The sequence below is a fragment of the Lepus europaeus genome, chromosome 9 (genome assembly GCF_033115175.1).
Source record: "Lepus europaeus isolate LE1 chromosome 9, mLepTim1.pri, whole genome shotgun sequence".
Lineage (NCBI taxonomy): Eukaryota > Metazoa > Chordata > Mammalia > Lagomorpha > Leporidae > Lepus > Lepus europaeus.
In genome coordinates this window covers 3394657-3409575 of record NC_084835.1, presented here as the reverse complement: position 1 = coordinate 3409575, position 14919 = coordinate 3394657, and the positions used below count along the sequence as shown (strand labels likewise).

At 54.6% G+C, this 14919-nt stretch overlaps 1 protein-coding gene and 1 pseudogene across 1 annotated transcript in view; both read right to left on the bottom strand.

Moving 5' to 3' along the window:
- Positions 1 to 14919, bottom strand: part of ITPR1 (inositol 1,4,5-trisphosphate receptor type 1) — a 296007-nt gene that overhangs the window by 94323 nt on the left and 186765 nt on the right. The window contains exons 37-39 of the mRNA XM_062200352.1: positions 13030 to 13214; positions 9528 to 9676; positions 8666 to 8777 (exon numbers count right to left, since the gene is read on the bottom strand). Coding sequence (XP_062056336.1) covers positions 8666 to 8777; positions 9528 to 9676; positions 13030 to 13214 — 446 coding nt within the window. The remainder of the gene's footprint in view (positions 1 to 8665; positions 8778 to 9527; positions 9677 to 13029; positions 13215 to 14919) is intronic.
- LOC133767407 (U2 spliceosomal RNA) lies at positions 8355 to 8443 on the bottom strand (annotated as a pseudogene).

Here is a 14919-nt window from a genome sequence, read left to right as displayed (position 1 = left end):
CCTGCCTGCCAATACCCCTTGCTTGCTCTGGCATTCCACAGAGATCCCACATGCTCTTTTGGGCTTCTAGAATGTTCCTTCGAAAACGGACGTCTCTTTCCACAGCTACCCTGGAAGAACAGGAACCCAAGCGCAGACCTGGACCTCTCTACAGATCGAGAGAGCAGCATGTTAAAGGTGACGAGTGACCTCCAACCCCTGTGAGTTGGTCTTCAGTCCCTCTCTACCAGCTCATAAACTATATATAAGGTGGGAAAGAGACCAGGAAAGGGCTGCACGTAAGCTTGCCAGGCCTGTCCCTCTCAAGCCTTTGCAACTCCTTCGTAGCACAGCACGAATAGAACAAGTTTGGGCCTTTGCATCTGCTAGCACAGTTCCCTGTACTAACCAAACCTGCGGTTAGGGAACACCAAGAAGCAGAAGCTGCCTACTTCCAACACAGTCGCCCCACTTGTGTTTTACAGAATGAGTTCATCAGAACTCAACGCTGAGGTCCATTTTTAAAAACGTACTTTGACTCGACACAATCACACAACTTCAGTCAGGATGGAATAACCTCAGCATTCCAACACCCAGAGCCCTCCACAGTCTGCGCGAGCCAGTGCGTGCCCTGAGCCCGCCCTGCGGTCCCCGGCGTCTGACAGTAAACAGCACCACCGCGTTTATTGGCAATTACACCGAAGGTCACACAGCAGCAGTGAGCCTGAATTCCAGGAAAAAGCAGCTCTTATGTAACTGCCGCCCGAACGCTGGCAGGTGCCCAAGCCAGCCGTGCACTGCCCTGAGAAAAGTAGGACACCTCCACCCCGCCTTGGACGTCATGAGAACGCCCCCTTGAGGTGAAACTGGTGAATTTTCACAGCACTCTCTATACTCTGAAGTTTAGAGTTCCCTGTCAGTGGCATCTTTTGCTGGTGGAAGCTGTCTCTGGAGGGGGAAGCTACCGGCAGGCACCCAGGAACTTGGGTCTGGAAGGGCAGGCACAGCTGCTGGCCTTTACCGCAGGCCCCGGAAGCTCCAGGGCACCTGGCAATCATGACTCAAAAGAGATCACACCTCTCACACAGAGAAAAGGACATATCCCCTGAGCACGGCAAACACCCTCACAACTCCCCACGACACCCATGCGTGCACACGAGGTAGGGCTCTGCTCTGTTCACCACGTGGACCTTGCACACAGTACTATAAAGCCTGGAAGTGTGAACCCATGAGCACCTGCTGGCTGCACCGGCCTGTGGCTCACTCACTGCCTCGGCCAGAACCCTACCTCCCTGCCCAGCCAATGTCCCTGATGACAAGTTCTCAAGATGGCACGTCTGCCCCCTCTCTAACAGTTCTCGTCCCTGTGGAATAATCTGTGTGACCATCTCCCGCCCAAATCTGTGAGCTCCAGAACAGGTACTGTGCTTCTCTGGGACAGCACTGACTCCAAACTCACATGTACTGTGCTTCAATCTAAGAGGTCGTATGTTTCACCCCAATTTGTGTCTGTTTAAAGGTCTCCGGGAGGGGGTGGATGAGGCAATTTTCTGGGGTGATCGAAACATTCTCTACCTTGACTGGGGTGGTGGCCACCCAGGAATACACACATGTCTGACTTCTCCGACCCCAGCCCCCAACAGAAACATCCAACTGGGGGGAAAGATGGAGACATGCTGCCTCCCTATTTGTTAAAAAAAAAAAATTCCCTTTCCCCATGCTGGGTCCAGACAAAAACACGTCCCAGAGGGCAGCCAGGAAGGTCCCCAACAGACATGCTTTTTACAGGGTCACTGCTGCTCAATGCTGCCCACTTTCCCAAAGCCCTGATGGGCAGCAGCTGGGCACATTTCTCCAAGGCCCTCCCCCCATCAGTGGCCACACACATCAGGGGCCTGCACAGCAGGTCTCAGGGGCTCTTTCCCTCTGGGTTCAGAATTTGCAGTCTAGGTGTGAGGCCACCCTACCCTGGGCCAGCAAGGGCTCTAGCGAGGCATGTGCAGAGGCCCAGCTGACAGCGGCAGGTTTCCACACACACCCTCATCACAGGCTTGGCGGGAGAAGCCCTGGGAGCTGTGGCAGTTTCCAGAACACAGGCCAAGAAGGCAGCTCCGCTTGGAGGAGAGCCAGAGAGAGGAGCCGGGGGGCTGGGAGCAGGGTGCTGGTGTCCCAGGGCTCTGTCGGTTGCCAGGGGTAACAGGGCAGAGGGGATCCACAGTTGCTTCCTCAGGGAATTTTCAAAGGGTTTAAGTGCCTGCCAGAACATTCTTCTTTTATAAACAGACAGTATTCTGTTTCCTAGAGTATAATTATAAACGCACCTGCTCCAACTGCGGAATCTTTCCATAAGCAAGCCGTCCACTCCCAGCCAGGAGAGCTGAGTTCTATCTCGAGCAGGCAAACACATCAACTGATTACTATGGTGCAAAACAGTGTATTAATAACCACAGACTCCGTGGAGGGAAGGGCATCCTCTCCTGACTTAAGCACACACAGACTCAGCCCCAGCAGATCAGACGGAAACTTCAAACCAGGGAGGCATCTGCAGCTCCAGGCGGGAGCAGGTGCATCCGGGAGGGGAACACGAAAATTCAGCAGAGGGCATTTTGACAGCATAAAGAAGCCGGAAAAGGGAAAACTGAGGAGGAAATGGTAAAAATTACAGGAGAGTAATTAATGAAACTGCTGGACCCCTTTGTTTCGCTGACCTTCTGCTGCCCCCAGAAAGCATGGTCCCCACAGCTGCTCACACTGGATAAAAAGAAGGGGGAACAATTGGAGGTAGAAGACAAGAGGCAAGCCGGGGTCGCTGGGCTGGGTCAGTCATGGGAGCCCCGAGCACCCACTTAACCTCTCTCAGCACGGTGGGCTAACTCGCAAGCACCAGTGTCGGGCGCGTTCCACAAGTGCCGCAGCCTCCCTTGGGCCTGACCCGTTCCTTACTGGCTCCGCCTTCATGGCCTATGGCTTGAGTAGATTCCGGAACAGACAACACGTTCCGTCTGCTAGCTCTCTGCCCCATTCAGAATAAGCTCTCAGCTGATCAGACACTGAAAGCAGGTCATAAAAATGATTTTCAAAAGTCAAGTAAGATTTCATTCCAGAGTGCTCCACCTGCCAACCAACAAAACCTTCTCAGTGACACACACAGCTTGCCCACTGACCTGGGATGCACTGCTGCCTAAAATCACAGCAACGTACGGCAGGAAAAAATGCCCCAAACAGAGTACTGATGAGGCTCCCAAAATCCAAACAAAATTACCTCCTCCCACTTCCCAGGGCAGCTATGGGCCACGTGAGGCGGATCTGACATCACCTACAGAAGCCAGGGGCTGACAGCCCAATTTCTGAATCTGTAGGTAGCCTTCCTAGGAGATAGGCCATGGACACAATGCATTCCCAATCCCACGCTGCTCCCACACTTGGGAATTCACAACGCCTCTCAAGAAATTTTACACGATCCTCACACTCAACACTCTTCAATACCAAAGGATTCTGTAGGGTTTTCTCACTGCTTTCCAACTCTACTGGTACATTCAAACTTTTTACATCAGAGGACTTCCATTCAGATAGGAAAGCTCTTTATTTTAACAGAAGGAAACAAAATCAAATTTCAGAGCAGAGTTACTGGCCAGCATTAACCACAAATTCAGCTAGGGTTCTACTCCCTGAATGACTGGTTTAGGATCTCCAAGGACGGGTGGCACACAAGCTGAGGGATGAGGCAAGCATGGATACGACAGACCCCACGGAGCCAGAGACCAGACGCTGCAGAGACAGGAGGCACAGATCACAGGGTTAACTGGGAGGGTGTCACAGACACACCACCAGGGGACATGAAGAAACAAAACACAAAATTAGGACCTCGGCATTGTCCACTTCATCAATGGAAATTTGCTAGAAAAGAGAAGAGGGGGGGAGAAAAAGAAAGAAGTGTTAGGAGAGCACAGAGCAGCCAGCGCAGAGCTTGCTGTGCCTCTCTCGCGCACAGTGGCGGGAGAGGGCGCCCACCCTGAGGGCTCTGGGCACCACCGCAGCTCCCAGGGACGCCTGCTTTGGGTCACAGGAGTACGACGCAGCCTCACTTGATTCTCACATCACTCATCCGCCCCAGCCCTGCGCTCACTGTGACCCAGGCCAGGGACGAGTGTTTAACAGAGCAGGGTGGGGACAGAGGAGACCAAGGGGCTGGAGTGGCACTAAGCCATCTTAGGAGACAATTATTTCTTCAGACTCGCTCTACAGTTCAGTGGGATCAGGAGCACGGACTGCTCTGGGGCTCATTTACCTTCGGCAGGAAACGAGACCTGCGCAGCCCAGCCCTGTGCTGCTGAGGACCGAAGAGCTCTGCTTCCCCAGAACGGAGCCCTCGGAGCAGCCATCCCGCAGCATCCCGACCCAGGCAAAGGCCACGAGGACGCTTGCCAAGGACGCCGGGCGTTCCGCGTCTGACTCCTGCCACCTGCTGTTAATACTTAGCACATCTGACCAATTCAAGCCACCGTCAGAAACGGGGCAAAGCAGCTGTGGCTATTCACAGGGGGGGCTGTCAGTGTGCACAACATGAAATGCCAGGAAGTGCCGAGGTGAGGGACTCTCCAGGACTGAAGCAGCTACACCTACCCAGGAGGAAAAGGGGATTTTAAACAGACGCTGAGATATCCTTTTACATTCATTCTAGGCCTCTGAGTTTCTCTAAGAAGATCCCTGACCAGGAGCGTAAGCCAACAGCAGCTCATTTGAAAACCCGTCACAAACCCCAGAGAGGCTGCCATGAACACAGCCAGGCTCCTGCTTCAGGGAGGGTGGAGGGGCTTGACGGGTGCCCTACAGACAGACTCAGATCACACTTTAGAGATGTTTTGCAAAGGAAGGTTAATTTTTAAAAAAGCACAGACATGGTTTAACCTGCAGATTAAAATCAGAGCATAGCAGGCAACACAGGGTTGTTTTTAAAGCCCTGCTAGAACTAACTATACAGGGATTCACTCTGAACACACGGAAAGACACTATCAAGTATCATACAAAACCTTAGTGCACCAGTACTTTAGTGATAGTTTCATGTCCTTTTTTTTTCAAAAAGGTGGAAAGAGAGAGAGAGAGATTGATTTTTCCATCCAATGGTTTACTGCCCATGTGGCTCCAACAGCCAGCTGAAGCCAGGACCCAGGAGCCTAATCTGGGTCTCCCACATGGGTGGCAGAGAACCCAGGCCCTGAGTCGACCCCCAGAAACATCAGCAGGGAGCTGAACCTGAGGCAGAGGAGCCAGGACTTGATCCAGGCTCTCTGATACGGAATGTAGCTGTCCCAAGAGGTGGCCTAACCTGCTGTGCTACAGTATCCGCCCCTGGTGACAACTGTAAATACTTCTGTATTTTTCTGTTTACCACTGAGAAGAATGCACACGTCTGGCTCTCTGTGTTCTGGAGTCGTGACAGTTCAAGTTTCGTGTTTTCTTATTCCTGAGTGATCAGTCAGAATCTGCTGACAATCTTCTTCAGCCAGCCCTACTCCTCACAGCACCTCTGGGAGTTCTTGGGGCAGGGATCAAGACAAGGGGACATCAGCTGCAGACTCGCTCATGTGACTCCTTGCATGAGAGCTGACCTAAATGGAGGCTCCTGGATGGCCATGGCACCATCACAAGCGCCGACCACTCGGCGTACCAGAGACTACAGCCTGTCAGCACGGAGCCGAGGCCCGGAGTTCTAGCACCACTGCGTCATGCGCCCAGTGTCATGGCGCCTGTCAGTGACCTTAACGAGCATTTGCACGCAGCGGGCCCCACAATGCTCCAGTGACGTCGTCCCACTTGCTCATGATGTGGTGCTCAAGAGCCAGGACTCTGGTCAGCAGACTGGGTGTGTTCCCCTGGCTTCCTGGTTAGGAGACGACCCTAGGCAAGTTTCTGAGCCTCTCCAGGCCTGTCCTCTCCCTCAGGTGAACACCAGAGGTGCTGACTACTCCCAGGCTGGTCTGAGACAGGAAGGAACATGCTTATTACAGTGGCTGGCAGCGAAGAGCAAGCCAATCCACTGTTCTTGTCTCTTTGGCAACAGGGGCGATGGCTCTCACTGGCCTTTCAAAGCTCCCAGGCAGGTGGCACGAGTAAGCACACCAGCATAGCAATCAGGCACTTCAGCCTCATGTTCATCTGTGACCTTGGCTACGTCTCTAAGTTGAATGAAAAAGATAAGCGATGGCACCCAAGTCTTCTGTTTATGGATTACAGTTGAGGAAGAAGACAAGAAAACATGGCCCACACACAGGGACCTGGCCTGGGGTGGGGCTAGGAGGCAGGACACTTGGACACTGGTCTTGACCATGTGACCATGTGACCTCCCATGTGACCTTGGGCAGTCGCTCCAGCGCCCGGCCTCCTGGTCCACAGAGAAGGGGCAGGATGAGAGGATGTCAGGGCGCCCCCGTACCCCGTTCTCTGGCTGTGAAGATCAGGAGGAGGGGAGGGGAGCAGGGCAACTCTGGACACCTGCTTGAAGGTGTCAGTCATGGGATGAGCTCCTCATAAGAGCCATGAAGAGGAAACCGGGACGGGACGAGGCCAACAGCTTCCTCTAGACGCCCTGGGACCCGCAGCACCTGGGCCCATCTTCCCCCCTACAGTCAAGCAGGCCGCTGGAGAAAGCTGAGCTCGCAGCTCTGCGTGATCTCTGGGGCGCCTGCAGGGTTTGCAGCCACAGACTCCCACGGGATCCCAGCACATCCCTTGGCTTCAGGGCATTCCCGCACTTGCCCATAGTGTTCCCATGCTCACAAAGGGGGAGGGAAGCTGCAGAGAGCCTGCAAGGGAGGTGCCAGCTTCTCTCCAAACCTCTCTGCCTCCGTGTGCCAGTGTCCTCCCCAGCCAAGGAGGGACGTGAGCCAGGGCACAAGCAGCTCCTCCTCAGTGCCCACCTCTCTGACCTCTTCACCCCAGGCTCCATCACCCACTCTGAGCTTCGGAGCACGCAGGGTCACAACACTGTGGCCTGTGACCCGGTGCCCCAGTGGGGTCCAGGGGAAGCTTGGGCAGGGGTCAGCATCGCTTCCCCACGGTCCCAAAGGGCCTGAGGATGTCATCTGCCAGACTCAGCACCTCCCGGTGCTCCTCTCTGACGCCAGGGAGACCAAAGGGAAACACGTGCAGGATCGCAGCTGCTCACAGCCACGGTGGGGGTGGGCCACCACGCCTGGAACACCTGGCCAGAGAGGGGAGCAGGCACTCCAAGCAAGAGGAGGTCAGTCTGGCGCCCACAGATGCAAAGACATTCACCGGGCTGGCGAGGCCCCCTGGCAACCTCGGACCCCACCATGGTGAGTGGGTTTCTCCAGCCAGAGTCAGTGTGAGAACAGTCCTGAAAGCTTACTTTAAGAAAAATGACCCTTTTGTGAAATCAACGGTTGCTACTGCTTTGTCTAAGAAGTGTGTTCTCCGTCCTTGGCCTTTCCCTCTTTTCCTTCCTTCCCTCTCTGCTTGGAGCAGGCCTGCCTAGCTGCCTGCAGAGGCGTGGAGCCAGCCCCAGAGCCGGCTCACCAGGCTGTCTCGCTCCCACTGCCGGTGCTGATAAACCATCTGGCAGACGTCCACCACCAATTTCTGCTGAGCAGCAGGGACCCATTTTCTGGGCAGTCAGCATTTACCTACTCTTTGTGCATGTAAAAAACTCGCAGGGGCATCCCTGTGATCTGAGTCAGTGGTGGGAAGTGCCCTGCGAGAAGGGATGACCGCTTTTCTGTTTTCTCTTGTCCGGGACTCTCGCTAACTTGCTATGACGTGCACAGGAGACGGTGCTCAGGTTAGAAAGCAAGAGGCCTGCTGACCTCCATGCTTGCCATGACCCAAGTGGCGCACACGTGGCAAGGAAGGCTGCAGACTTCTCCCTGGAGCTGGGACACGAGGAACGGGGTGTTCTAAGGCAGCGCATCACCCATCGGCTGGGCCTGCACTCCTCAGGCCACCATGACCTTCACACAGAAACTTCTGAGACCTAAACCCACACCTGCTGGGGCTACCAGGAGAGACAACAGGATTGCCTATGCCTGCTCTACCCAGCACAGAGGCACCAGGAACACACACACGGAGGAGCAACGCACCCCAGGACGGCTCCGCACAACCTCAGGCACCAGCAGTGACCTGTCAGCCAGCCTGAATTCCACTCAGAACCACAGGCAGCTTCCGGGTGCCCGGGAGGGCTGTACAGCCGCACACAGAGCGCGGCAGGTGCACCCGCAGGCAGCTCTGCCAAATCCAGGACTCAGGAGTACGGGACCTGGGGTACATGGGCATTCGTTTCTCATGGGGCATCAAGCACATCAAGGTCTCGGCATCACCAACTCCTCCAGCCTCAGATTGCACAGCCAGCAACCCAGAAGTGATGGTGCCGTATCTGGGACTTCAGAAAGTTCATGGAAAATGTAGTCTTTTACTACACTTGATCTTAGCCAAAAGGCCAAGAAGCGATGAAATGTGATCTTTTAATTCCACTTTTCCATGAGCTTTTTGAGGAACCCTTAAGTACCTGGCTTTAAGGGCCGCAGTCCCCAGATTTAGCCTCCCTTACTGGTGGACAAGCAGCTCGGGAAAAAGTGAGCGCCTCAGGGGCCACGCCTGAGCTAGGGGACTTCTCACCCCCGCTGCTCCCTCTTCCTTCTCCCGCCCATGGAACAGCAAAGCAGGGCGGCACCTTGTCCCCGTAGCCTCTGTCCTTGGTCATCATTTCCCGGAGGGTCTGCAGGACTTTAATGCACAGCTTCTCCTCGTTCTCTTCCAGCAGCTGCTTGGTGTGCTTGATTAACCTGGGTGGGAAAACCAGCAGTCCTGAGCCTCGGAGAAAAACGCCCTTCAGCTTACCATCCCAGGTCAGCTATGGGACAAGAAGAGCTCCATGGCCGTGCGTACTCCAGGGTGCACACACAGCTGGCTGGCAACCGTGACTCAGCAGCGACACCTGCTGAGCAGGAGTCAGCTGTGTTCAGGGACAGGCAACAGGGTGATGCGGCCGGGTAGGGTTCTGCCCATTCAGCTCAGGGGCTGAACCCGCTCAGGACTGTTGGTAAAATGCCTAAAACGTGCCAGAAGCCTGAAGAACCTCAGGAGGCTGTGGCTGACACACTGTTCCCGCATCTGCAGTCCTCAGAGCGGCCCAGAGGTACAGGAACCAAACAGAGCCCACTCTCTGGCCGACCAACCAACCATGGGGTGAAAACTAAATGGAGATAGCTGCTCACAGAACCAGCTATTCCTATCCCATCACACCCCGAGGCATAGGCCAGGCAACAGCAAAATAGGAACAGATGGTGAGGTCATGATGACGTCACGGGAGGCCCAGATGCTGGGTGCTGTCAACACTGGAATGGAAAGGGACTGAACGGGCATGTGGTTGCAATGAGCACTCTTCACTAAAAACACACCCGTGTCAGGAAGGGGAGAAGAGAACTCCGGCACATGACCTCGCAGCCAGCAAAGTTAAAACCCAGCAAGGCAGGTGTCTGCCTGGGCATCGCAGCTCCTTCTAGACAGTGCCCACCTCAGACAGCGCCGCTTACTTGCAAATGAAGCCGCCACTTTCACACTTCCGCCTGGCATCCGTGTTCTCTGGGAAGAGCAGCTCGGGTCTGTGCAGGACATCCACGAGCACAGACAGCTCTGCCTGGACCAGGGGCCGGAGCCGGTCCTCCAGCGCCGAGACGATGTCCTGGAATCAAAGCAGAGTGTGGGTTGGCGGCGCGGGCGCAGACAGAGGTGGAGAAAACTGGCTTCTGTCCTAAAGCGCGGTGCACAGGCGGGCCAGGCGGGAGGCACTGCAGCACTGGCTGGCACTACTCCCCAGTGATTAGACACTGCCTAGCCATTACCTGAAGGACTATCTCCCGACACCAAAAACGAAGCACAGACAAACCCATAACCCCCTCCTCCCCTGCTCTGAGATTTTATGCTACCCAAAGGGTCATTCCATGTGTTTGAAAATGACTCAAAAATATATTTAACAACACGGAAAGATATGCACAGTATGAGCGTATAGATGGTCAAACGGTAGCCTAGGTTCCACGACCCTGTTTCTCTAACTGGAATCAGTTATCTACAGGGGATAGGGCAAATCCTAGGAAAACATCACTACTGGCTTTCTCCAGATGGCGGGCCTGTTGGGAGCTCTACCTAATGGAGCCCCTCCACAGTGCTGCTGGTCGGTATTGTCTGATTATTTCCAGTGAGCGTGAGTTATCACGTAATGCAAAGTCTTATCAACAAGAGCACACACAAGAGAACATGCCATATCAACATGCTGAATACATGTACCCCGAGAGCATGATGGTCTTCAAACGTAAAACACACAGCTGCAGGAAAGGAAAACAGAGAAGGTGAACGGGCAGCAAAACCAGCACAGCAAACACCATTTAAAGGCAAACGATAGAGAACAGATGCGAGATCGTCTTCACGAGACGCTGCGCCCGGCTCGGTGCCTGGTGCAGACCCTGACTCGAAGCAAGCTGGAAGGAGGCAGGGACCACACGGCAGACACCCCGGGAGGGTGTGGCTAACCTAACAGACACGCGTGGGAAGAGCCACTCAGATCACATTCAGCTCTGTCGGGAACCCAATGGGGTCAAGGACGAACAGAATGCTCCTTTATCTAGAAGTCAAACCTCACGGAGATAGTTTCATATTTCACAAAACGTACACAACTGTCGCCACTCAGTGGCATGTGGGGCACGTACAGGATGGATGAATGAATCCAGTTTCTTTGGGAGAGCAGGTGATTTTCCCAACCAGGCTAGTTCGCAGCAGCCCCTGCCTTACTCGGGGCTGCACGGCACTGAAAAAAGAGGGCTACTTGTGCAAAGCCCTGTGAGGCGCTCACCAGCCTCCCTCAGGAAACCCCCGGCAATTCTTCATGTTCAGCAGTTACTGTTCGTAACTCCGGCAAAGTCTTCTTTGTCTGCAGCCTTGCGTGGGATCGCGGGGGTTCTCTAAGACCACACTCATGAATTTCACGAAATCCCATGTTTTGCAAAGGCTGAAATTAATCTGCAATGGGTTCGCACTGAATTGTCAAATGTGCAGCATTTGGCAATCAGGGAGAGACAGACAAAGACAGCAAAGTGATGAGCAAGGAGACACCTGTGTTAGCTTAGGGGGTTCCTGCCCGGGATTCCCACACGAGTGCACTGCCTGACAGCGACTGTTCTCTGACAACTTGGCTGTGGAAGGACTCACCTACGTGTTTTATCTAACATGCATAACACGTCTAACAAGAGAACGCAAAACCTGTTTGACTACAGGTAATTTATCTGCACGGCATGGAGTCTGCGTCCAGGTCACACGTGCTCAGAAAGCAGAGGCATCAGGAAGTGCTCTACCCGTTGGACTAGCTCTGCTCAAGAATGGAGTCTGTGTTGACAAGGGCCGACACTGGACCCCAGCAGCCCGGCCACCCCTGCCGCCTCTACCAGCCCCAGCCCCACGCTAGCTTCCTCTCGTCTTCAAATGCCCCCCATTCTCTTATGCCTGACAATCTTCCTTCATGCTGGTTCCTTTCCCAGTCTTGGTTAGAACGCCACTCCCTCAGCAATGCCTTCCTTTGCCCTCAACTCCCACTCGAGGCCAGACAAGGGCCTTCATCCCAACCTCACCACACTACCCCTCCTCCTTGGCAGCACCTGGCCCCTCGCTGTCTGATCTCATCTGTGTAATGAGAGGACGGACATCACTGCCCCTCCAGACAAGGAGGCCATAGCCACGAAGCCCATTCCTGGTTGTGCTCGCCACTGTACGCCCGTTCTGAGAAAAGGGCCAACAAACAAATCACTGAACTCACCTGTCACCAGGCAGGCTACGTAACCTCACAGGGCCAGTTATCCCACCTAACTCTGGTAATAACATTAGCCACAGCAATAACAGTAACGATTCTAACGCCCACTCTGAACTAACAGCACCCACCACAAGCCAGTGCTGCCCTATGTACTTCGAGTGTTCTGTGCGCCAAGGTGAGCCACCATAACACACTCCGTTCACAACGGGACACTAATCCATGGCTGCTCTGAACCTGCCTGAGGTTCAGAGTGCCGGGACGGAGAGCACAGGACTGACACCGTGGGACTTCCAAGCTAGGCAACGTGGCTTCCGCTGATCTCTGCAGAACAGCTCATCTTGGGAGCCATGCAGCATGCTGTGAGGAACCACACGAGGAGGCTGCACTAGGTTTTCAGCCACCAACTCCAGCTGAGCGGCCTGCTGACAACCAACGCCAGTGTTCAGCAGCAAAGGAGCACAGACCCATGAGGCCTGCACAGCCACCACCTAACTAGTTTCACTTAAGGTCCCGAGCAAGAAACACCTGCCTCAGCCCAGTCAATCTCCAGAGAATCAAAGAATCCAGTCACCGCTGTGGCACGTTCCCACAGACACACAGAGCTAGAGTATGCTACCAGCCCTTTCAAGACCACGCTGACTCCACCATGGGCATGCTGCTGCAGAGGGAGGCACGGAGCACTCAAGCCAATACCACGTCTAAGCAGCAGGGCTACAACATGGATGCAGGATGTGGCCCGAGACCATGCTTGAACAAACAGAGTAGACATCCTGGCAGGTACCGGGAGGAAAAGGGGAGGGTCCAGGTCCCACTGGGCAGCACTTTCATTATCACCTGGCTCATTCTCATAGTCATCTGCTCTCAGTGATTAGCCTAGTTGTGTGCCTGCCGATTTAACGGTTAACCATCCCAGATGGATGGAAAGAAACGAACCTTGATGGTGCTACCCCAAGCCACCTCTTCTAATACTTAAATATTCCTCCCCTGTCCGAGCAGAGACCTCAATCTTCATGAAGAAATCTGTGAATCTGCAAACAACCTCTGACGGTCATGACTTCCTGAGGACCTCTCCTGTTTCAAGCATCTCCGTACCCATGATCCTCCACGTGTTATGACAGTGGGCAAGTCGTTCACTGACCGAAGCGAAGCATCCATGTCCCCTGGATGGCGGGAGCTGAGCTGTGTGTGGGACTCAGCATGGGCCTGGATAGGTAGCACTGCCTCAGCACTGGCATTACCTGCAGTCTCTCAATGATATTCCGGTAGTCTCTGGACGCTGCCAGGACCGAGTCCCTGCGGGCAGCATTGCGGGCTGACAGGCGCCAGTTCATGGCTGTTTTCTGCACGATGTTGTGGGACTTCAGGAAGAGGTTGTTGACTTGGCTGTCCAGGTCCACAGGAATGGCAATGGCCCGGCTCTTGGCTGCACAGGACAAAGACAACGTGTGAGCTCACAACATCTACAGGAGACTTCCTGCATGTAGGACCCACAGGAGGATTCCCTCCCCTGCCCCGGGCCGGCCTGCCTCCTGCTCCCTACGAAGCCACAGGAGCCCATCTCAGCCCCACCCACCTGTGGATGAGAGCTTCCCAGCATGAACCGTGGGGGACAGCAGCTGGGAGCAACACCAAAACACGCCCTGCTCACCAAGTGTGGGCAAGCCAGAGCTGAAGTTCGAAGTGTTTCCTCACCAACAGCTTCGTAGGGCTGCGGGTGGGTGCGTGCATTCTAGGAATCATAAAGGGACGGGCACTGGCCTAGGGGTTTAGACAGTGATTCAGACTTCAGGATCCCACACTGGAGCGCCTGGGTTCGATCTCTGGCTCAAGTTCCTGAGTCCAGATCCCTGTTATTTCAGACCTTAGGAGGCACGAATGATGGCCCAAGTAGTTGAGTCCCCTGTGGGCAATCCGGAATGAGCCCAGCCCAGCCCTGGCCATTGTGGGCATCTGGGGAGTCAGTCAGCGGATAACAGCTGTGTGTGTGTGTGTGTGCGCGCGCATGCACGCACATGTCTCTCTCTCCTTCTCTCTCAAATAAATAAATGTTTAAAAAGTTTTGACAGGCTGCCGCTGTGGCATAATGGGCTATGGCTCCACCTGCAATGCCGGCATCCCATATGGGTGTCGGTTTATGTCCTGGCTGCCCCCTCTTCTGATCCAGATTTCTGCTATGGCCTGTGAAAGCCATGGAAAATGGCTCAAGTCCTTGGGCCCCTGCACCCATGTGGGAGACCCGGAGGCAGCTCCTGGCTCCTGGCTTCAGATCGGCCCAGCTCTGGCCATTGCGGCCATTTGGGGAGTGAACCAGCAGATGCAAGACCATTCTTTTTGTCTTTCCCTCTCTCTGACTGTATTCTATCTTTCAAATAAATGAAATGAAATCTTAAATGAATGACCTCAGCTAGAACCCTCTGCAGGGAATGCTCTATTTCCATTCAGTAACTGCAACAAGTGACCTTGGTGTGGTTTTAGCCACGAGACTCCCCAAGGGGAACAGGCAGAGTTCTGGAGTGTATGAGCGACCAAGGCTGTGCTGTTTTTATGCAGTTTCACTGACATCAACCTGCTTTGTCTTTCATCACTACCAAGACCATGGAGAGTGCATCTCTCAACTGAGCCTTCCACACTTCAAGCGCGCTCAGATTTCACCAGCTCCAACCTCAGTGAGCATCACTGCCACACCGTCTCTGGTCTCAAGAAGCATCTTGATGAGGGGCAGATGTGCGGAGAGCACAGGGCCACCCGCGACTCTCCATCTCTGCCCTGTCTCTCTCAGAGCTCATGCCATTCGTGCCATGGGCCTGCAGGGCATGCACTTTCAAAAGCTTCACCTCTGACTGTGAGACGCTGTCGCGTAAGGAACAAACAGAACCCGCCCCCCCCCCCCCCGCCCCCCGTGAGTACAGGAGTGGGCTGGCATTAGAGCCACCAGGCACTGGGCGCACGCAGTGCCATCTACGCTTCCCCGCATTCTGCAGGTGCCTCAGGATCCGGGCAGCCACTGCAGGCACGACACTCACGCCTCCAGGGCCTCACAGGGACCCCGCAGAACGGAGGGACGAGTTGGGGAGGGGAGCCACTCTGTCAGCTTCCTGTCAGAGCTGCCCACAGGAGGGGAGACACAG